Raw genomic sequence first — 8,834 nt, 5'->3', positions numbered from 1 at the left:
ACCGACTACATTCTATATTTACTGAATACAACTATTTTAACACACGTTACATAATATAAAAAAAATAAAATAAAAATGGAAAAACAATCCATAAATTTTATTTTAGTATACTAACCACCCACTTAAAAAAATGTTTATCATGATTACAAAGAACAGATACACAACAAATTTCAGGATATTAGAAGCTCAACAAAAAACACCACCTTCATACTTCTCACAACCTGAAAAATCACAAACAACAAATCCTTTCAATCTAAGATAAATCCAAGAATAAATACACTCTTGTCATTTTTTACTACGCCTTGTTAAGAACAACAACTAGAAAAGTAGATTTACTCACCAACCAATACTAATGAAACCCGATTCTTCTCTAAATCATTCAACTATTTAAAATCAGAAGATACAATGGGGTTCCACTGGTTTTCACACCGGACAATACACTACACTTTGGACAAGCTTACCTACTTATGACGATCTGGAGAACTACATGTGTTTTAGGTGAAAATTCAAGATGCAAAGGGGAGAACTCTTACAAATGATCGTAAAATCCCCTCAACTACTAGTTTATGATTGTATTTGCTTAACAGAAGTGAAGCAACTACGATACATATGTTCACAACAAAACAAAAGGAAATAGGATTGAAAATGTGTAACTCATCTAATACCACTACTAGAAAAGTGTCATTTTCCTGCAAATTTTCCTACAAAAAAATATTCATAGAAATTTTTTGCGAATTTTTTTGCAATAATAATTTCACCAAATTTTTTTACGAATTTATTTGCGAAAAATAATTTACAGATATTTCTTACAAATTTTTTTATGAAAAATAATCTACAAGAAATTTTTGCAAATTTTGCTACAATTTTAATGATCATAGAAATTTTTTTCCATGGTAAAAATTTGCAAAAAAATATTGTAAGAATTTTATTTTTTTTCTTGCAGATTTTCTTGCAAAAATAAATTCGCAAGTAATATTTACTAAATGATAGAAAAATTTCACAGGTAACTTTCCCTGCAGATTTTCCTGCCAATTTTAATATGCAGGAAAAATCAAAAAATATATTTAAATTTATAAGTTTAATATTTAAAAAAAACTTTAAGTCCCACATCAATTGAAAATATAACAATTAAAGAGTATATAAGTTGGGGCAACACTTACCTTATAAGTTGATTTGTATGGTTGAGTATTAAGCTTATAATCTATAATCTTAGAGCTTAAAAGATTATATCACATGTTGGAGGCATGTAAACAAATGCTTTGGAATTGTGAGCATTTAAAAGTTGAAAAATTATTGATAGAATTTGTAGTAAATTTTTTTTATTTTTTCGTAAAAAATATTTCTGTAGAATATTTTGCGAAAATATTCGCAGGAAACTTTCCTGCGAATTTTTTCGCAAGAAATTTGGCAAGAAAATTTCTTGTGAATTTTAAAATTCACAAAAACATATTATCGACGAAGGTATTACCTGCAGATAAAATTTTGCATAAAAGTTCCTAAGAATAATGTATGTTACAAATTTTAATACAAAATTCACAGAAAAAGTCACATATAATTAGAGAAATTATAGGAAAATACACTCTAAACCAAACATGTCTTTACATTTAGATGGTTTTTTAAAAAAAAAAACTTACTTGTATCTGTGTCGTCATATTTTAAACCAAAAAAATCTTATCAAAAACTTAAAGAAAAATGACGTGTATCGTTAATACACGTGTCACAACATCATTCACCATTAACATGAACCCAAAAAATTCTGATAAAAAATTCAAAAAAAATATAATATCCCTAAACCATAAACCCTCTGTCATAAAAGGGTTCGGAAGGAATTTTCCACCTTTTATCCAGATTTATTAAATCCATCACCTCATTCCAAAGTAATCATATCAATTGACTTCATGCCATAACAATGATAATAATACCAACAAAATGATATGGTGATGGTGCATCTTTAATAATTGTCGCAGAAGATTGTTAGAATTTATGGTTAAGCATAGTAGAACTGTAAATTTTTTACTACGCCTTGTTAAGAACAACAACTAGAAAAGTAGATTTACTCACCAACCAATACTAACGAAACTCGGTTCTTCTCTAAATCATTCAACTATTTAAAATCAGAAGATACAATTAATGGGGTTCCACTGGTTTTCACACCGGACAATACATTACACTTCGGACAAGCTTACCTACTCATGACGATCAGGAGAACTAAATGTGTTTTAGGTGAAAATTCAAGATGCAATGGGGAGAACTCTTGCAAATGATCGCAAAATCCCCTCATCTACTAGTTTATGATTGTATTTGCTTAACAGAAGTGAAGCAACTACAATACATATGTTCACAACAAAACAAAAGGAAATAGGATTGAAAATGTGTAACTCATCTAATACACTCTAAACCAAACATGCCTTTACATTTGGATGGGTTTTTTTTAGACCAACAAAATGATATGGTGATGGTGCATCTTCAATAATTGTCGCGGAAGATTGTTAGAATTTATTGTTAACCTTTTTTTTTTTTAACTTACTTGTATATGTGTCGTCATATTTTAAACCAAAAAAATCTTATCAAAAACTAAAAAAAAATGACGTATATCATTAATACACGTGTCACAACGTCATTCACCATTAACATGAACCCAAAAAATTCTGATAAAAAATTCAAAGAAAAATATAATATCCCTAAACCATAAACCCTCTGTCATAAAAGGGTTCGGAAGGAATTTTCCACCCTTTATCCAGATTTATTAAATCCATCACCTCATTCCGAAGTAATCATATCAATTGACTTCATGCCATAACAATGATAATAAGACCAACAAAATGATATGGTGATGGTGCATCTTCAATAATTGTCGCAGAAGATTGTTAGAATTTATGGTTAAGCATAGTAGAACTGTAAATTTTTTACTACACCTTGTTAAGAACAACAACTAGAAAAGTAGATTTACTCACCAACCAATACTAACGAAACTCGGTTCTTCTCTAAATCATTCAACTATTTAAAATCAGAAGATACAATTAATGGGGTTCCACTGGTTTTCACACCGGACAATACATTACACTTCGGACAAGCTTACCTACTCATGACGATCAGGAGAACTAAATGTGTTTTAGGTGAAAATTCAAGATGCAATGGGGAGAACTCTTGCAAATGATCGCAAAATCCCCTCAACTACTAGTTTATGATTGTATTTGCTTAACAGAAGTGAAGCAACTACAATACATATGTTCACAACAAAACAAAAGGAAATAGGATTGAAAATGTGTAACTCATCTAATACACTCTAAACCAAACATGCCTTTACATTTGGATGGGTTTTTTTTTTTAGACCAACAAAATGATATGGTGATGGTGCATCTTCAATAATTATCGTGGAAGATTGTTAGAATTTATTGTTAACCTTTTTTTTTTAACTTACTTGTATCTGTGTCTTCATATTTTAAACCAAAAAAATATTATCAAAAACTAAAAAAAATGGCGTATATCATTAATACACGTGTCACAACGTCATTCACCATTAACATGAACCCAAAAAATTCTGATAAAAAATTCAAAGAAAAATATAATATCCCTAAACCATAAACCTTCTGTCATAAAAGGGTTCGGAAGGAATTTTCCACCCTTTATCCAGATTTATTAAATCCATCACCTCATTCCGAAGTAATCATATCAATTGACTTCATGCCATAACAATGATAATAAAACTAACAAAATGATATGGTGATGGTGCATCTTCAATAATTGTCGCAGAAGATTGTTAGAATTTATGGTTAAGCATAGTAGAACCGTAAATGATTGATTGAGAGAAAATATATATGACAAAGATAGAATTTATTGAATCGAGAAATTAAGGTGAGTATATTAAGTCATTATATAAAGAGTAAGCAAATTAAATATCTAAATAATAAGCATATATTTACTATTCTTTTAAAAATATTTTCTAACTAATCACATATCTAAAAAACATAAATTAAGGTGATTCTAGTCACGAACTTAAATTTTGGAGTTGCAACCAAACATCCACTTGCATATTTGATTTATGTTTTCTTTTTCACCACAAACAGTAGCCAACTTGATTCAAATTTAGCAGAAGAAAATGTTTTTCTCCATCAAACTTGGATTGAAACATTATTAAAAGCTAGAACGGAGAAGCCTAAATTAAACACTTTTGAAGATCCAAAGTCCATATTAATTTATTTTATTAGCCACTAAAAAAAAGGCTGATTAAGAAATGGGGTGAAAAAAAATGAACATTTCTAAAATTCTAAATAAACATTACCCTGTCATTAGATCAATTAAATACCATTAATCATTCATTACATTCTCAATCAATTAAATATAACAATAAGAAAAACTCAGTTTAAATAATACATTCTTTATTTGTTTCCTAAAAATAAAAAAGGTACAAAAATATATAGTCTAAAAAGTATATATAACATGTAAACAGAGAAATATATATTATTAAGATCTTGTGATTAATTTTGTATTGCATTAAAAATGTACTTTTATAATATAGTACTGTATAGTGTAGATCTAATTCGTGCAACAGAAAATCAAAATTTGGAACATGCACCTGAGACATCATTCAAAATTAATTTTGCTAACATTGATAATTTATCACAAATCAATTTCCACTCATTCTTTATCGAGAAAGAATTAAGTTCTTACACTGAATCACACTTTTCTAAGCTTAGCTATTCTCCCGGGTACTATCTCATTCTCTCTCTCAATAAAGTATTCCCATAAGAAATTGAAAACATTTTATTCAAGACAGGATAATTTTTTATACACATGCACACAACTTGAAAATTGAACCTCTAATAATGAGACAAGATCCTTTTGCAAGCAACTTGTTGTCCCTCTCATTAATTCTCAAATTCTAAACCCCTTAGTGCTCCCTCCATACTTCCACTAACCTATTCAAAGCAATGATGGAAGATCCACCTTCACTCATTGCCTCCGTGGCACTAATCTTCATTTTAAAAATCCTCTGCCTAATCTCCTTCCCCTTGTCCGAGTCCATCAGCTCCCTAACTCGCTCCCCCAACTCAGCCGAACTCACCACCCCATTTTTCCCCTCCTTCACCGCCAACCCCACCTTCATCTCCTCCACCAAGATCACCCTATTCAGCCTCTGCTCCGCGTACAACGGCCACGCCACCATGGGCACGCCCTCGCACACCGCCTCCAACACCGAGTTCCACCCGCAGTGAGTCACGAACCCGCCCACCGAGTCATGACTCAGTATGGCAGCCTGTGGGGCCCAGTCCCGCACCACAAAGCCCTTCCCTTGAGTCCTCTCCAAAAACCCTTCCGGCAACAACTCGTCCAAACTCGGCACCACCACCCCCGAGTCACCCTCCTCAAACTCGCTCCTTATAACCCACAGAAAACGTTGCTCACTCTTCTCCAACCCTAGAGCGATCTCCCTCAACTGAACCCTGGAGAATCTCCCCATGCTTCCGAAGCTCAAGAACACGACACTCTGACTCGGTTGCGAGTCAAGCCAAGTCAAGCACTCACTCTCGTCTTTTCTACAAGGAGCAGAAGAAATAACAGGCCCAATGCAGAACACTGGGGGAGTGGTGGTAGTTCCCTCCATCAACCCTTGGTTGAAAACCTCGACCACCCTCTCCTCAATGGCGTTGAAGCTGTTTACTATAACACCATCGCTGTCACGTAAACACGTGGCGATGTCGATGTAAACCTGGTAGCTTTCACTCTTGCGATCTTTGACGGGGTCGGGTAAGTCATCGGTGTGAATCTTGGGCACGCCGGGGATTATGAGGTGCATGTTGAGGTCCTTGAGAGAGACGGTGGTGTTCTCGTGGAGGGTGGGTTGTTGGAGGAGAACGGCGAGGGTGGAGGCGCCGGAGGTGTAGTAGAAGTAGGTGGGGATGTTGAGCGCGGCGGTGACGCGTGTGGCGGCGTAGTTCATGAAGTCGAGGACGACGGCGCGGAGGGAGGGGATGGAGGCGAGGATGCGGCGGAGGTGGCGGGTGGTGGCGCGGCAGAGCTCGAAGGTGAGGGCCTGCGGGGGGAGGGCGGTGGGGATGGAGACTTGGGGGATGCGGTGGAAGGTGATGGCGGGGGTGGCGGCGGTGACGGCGGCGATGTATTTGGCGGTGGCCTGGCAGGTGAAGGCGGTGGGGGAGGTGGGGGTGTCTTGGTTGGGGGGTGGGGTTAGGAAGAGGATGTTGATGGAGAGGGAAGGGTGGTGGGTGATGATGAGTTTTCCTAGCTCCACCATGGACACTAGGTGGCCTCTTCCTAGGGCGGAGTAGAGGACTATGGAGTCTTTTGTGGTCATGCTGCTTCAAATCAGAGTTTTGAGTTTTCCTTTTTCTCTCCTCAGTTTAAGGAGATTGTGGTTGGTGAACTAATGGGAGAGACTCGCTTTCTTTCCTCTATTTATGGCAAGACCTAGCTGCGGCACTACTGTGGCCTCTATTACACGTCGGCTACTTCCAAATAATGTTTTATTATATTGCCTTTCTAGAACCTTATGTATCTCCCCTAACTCTATTTTCCTTTCATTTTTAAAACTTATCATCTGTTAATTTTAAAAAAAAATTAATTTCTACTTTGTATACATGTACTCGTTGAATAAGATGTACAGATAAGTTACTATAATACAGGAGTGTACGTATGGGTGGTGCGATATATTATGGTTATTGTTGCTATCGATATTAATTCACTTTGTATTTACACATTTTCTGTTTTAGTTGAGAATGTGAAGAAACAGAATCACAATCGAGAAGTAGAAGAGCAGGTATACTTGTAGACTTAATAGTTATATGTTGTTTGGTTAGAAAAAAAAATAGAATATTTAGTGCTGGATTCACCTAAATAGAAAATCTTTCATTATATGAATAAAGAAAATTGACAAAAAAAAAAGAAGAAAAAGAATTGATTTAATCTGATTCAAGGTTATATTTTTTGTAGTTTAAATTAATTTATTATTAACATAAATAATTAAATACTTACATTATTACTTATAAAAGATTAAGATTTATTTTATAATTTTAATATAAAATCACAATTAAAAATATTATTTTATTTATACAAGGATCAACAAAATTATATATATATATATATATTCGTTAGACTTAAAAAAAAATCGACTATTTTAGTTTTTTCAGGAATAGTATTTTTATATTTTTCTATTTTCCTCTCTAATTGTTAACTAAAATTTGGGGTGGACCAATATTTTCCCCACTTAAGAGCATATATTGATATCTAAATAATATATATATATATATATATATATATATATATATATTAATTAAATATATGCTTTATTTTCGGTTAAAATTTATTAAAATATAAACTTATATAAAATATTAAATACAAAATAAAAAATATTAAATTCTGTAGTCTTTAATATTTTAATTATAATAAAAAAATATTCAAATAAGTGTGTCAGAAAATATTCCCAGCATATTTGTACTCGTGATAAAAATTTTCGTTAAAAAATGAACCAAAAACTTCAAGGGATGTACGTTTGTTTATTTTATGCTTCTACATGCATGTGCTTCTAGAAGATTGAATATTTAATCACAATAAGTGTATTTGAAAAAACTGTTAGAAAAACAAATTATTTTAATAATTGATTATATAAATAATTAATAATAATTAAACTAAATTTATGTATAGATAAATTTGATGAAAAGTTATTAAGATGTTAATTTTGTTTTATTTTGATATATAAAACAGTCAACTTTTATGTAGTAATAAATCAGTTTAAAGAAAAAAAATTATTAAAAATTATCATAAATTTTAATTATTTTAACTTTATGAGAAAAATATTTTCAAAAGAAAATAAAAATTATATACAAATTTAAGTTATTATTTTACACACAATTTTTTTCAAACAACTTTTTGCTATAAAAAAATTAAAATAATAAACGAGTTCCTGGTCGGTTGTATTAAATGATTAGGATGATATTTGATATTACATTTAATACAATTCAAGATGATTTGTACAAGTTAAACTAAATTATTAATTTATACTGAAAACTAATGCATATTAAACAACATATCAAGTATATAATAAACATAAAAATATTTAAAATATTAAACTTCATCCTAAAACACTATATATAATCTAAATTACATGCATCATAATTAAAATAAAATAAAAAATACAATCTAGAGGATTACGATAATTGATATATCACATAACTGGGGTTTACCAAACCTTCTTAAAAAGTGTTGGTACAAAAAAATTTCTTCTTTCCTACCCACGTTAATAATGATGAGAATCATATTAAAATAACATTGTAAAAGAAATAGAGAAAAATCAAACAAATTTATTTAACGTGATTTAACCCCTCATATCTATGTCCATAAGAATGTTCATTATTTATCTCAAATGTATTACATATATCCTGAAAATTCTCCCTTCAAGTTTTGTGGGTTAAATTTGAAAACCTCTTCCTCACAAGTTTTATTGGTAAAACTTGGAAACCCCTTCCTCATAAGTTTTATGGCGAAACATGAAAACCATCATTCACAAGTTATCTGGCGAAACTTGAAAACCTTCCTTCATATGATCTCCTTTTTTAATTAAGGGGGTAACCCTCTCTACAGTTGGGTGATTCTTCTCCTCTCAAAAGTTTCTATTTATTGACCTTACATTACAATATTAAAAGAGGAAACAAATCTCTAAAATAAATACAATGTATTTCAATTCTAAACAATATCTTAAAAGAAACAATATCTTTTAAAATCTAAATAATATCTTAGAAATTCAAATTTGAAAATTTGAATTCTTTTCCCAACAATTCCTTCCTTAATTAAAATTTTCAAATTTAACCTTGTTGTCATGG

At 31.8% G+C, this 8,834-nt stretch overlaps 1 protein-coding gene across 1 annotated transcript; it reads right to left on the bottom strand.

The window, feature by feature from the left end:
* Positions 1–4,584: 4,584 nt before the first annotated feature.
* LOC109789723 (UDP-glycosyltransferase 1) lies at positions 4,585–6,412 on the bottom strand. Its single transcript, XM_020348756.3, has one exon. The coding sequence runs from the start codon at positions 6,311–6,313 to the stop codon at positions 4,892–4,894; it is 1,422 nt and encodes a 473-aa protein (XP_020204345.2). The 5' UTR covers positions 6,314–6,412; the 3' UTR covers positions 4,585–4,891.
* Between the last annotated feature and the right edge of the window lie 2,422 nt (positions 6,413–8,834).

Source organism: Cajanus cajan, chromosome 1 (genome assembly GCF_000230855.2).
Source record: "Cajanus cajan strain Asha chromosome 1, NIPB_CcT2T_4, whole genome shotgun sequence".
Lineage (NCBI taxonomy): Eukaryota > Viridiplantae > Streptophyta > Magnoliopsida > Fabales > Fabaceae > Cajanus > Cajanus cajan.
Note: the sequence above shows the minus strand (reverse complement) of the source record. Positions and strands in the feature narration are given on the sequence as shown.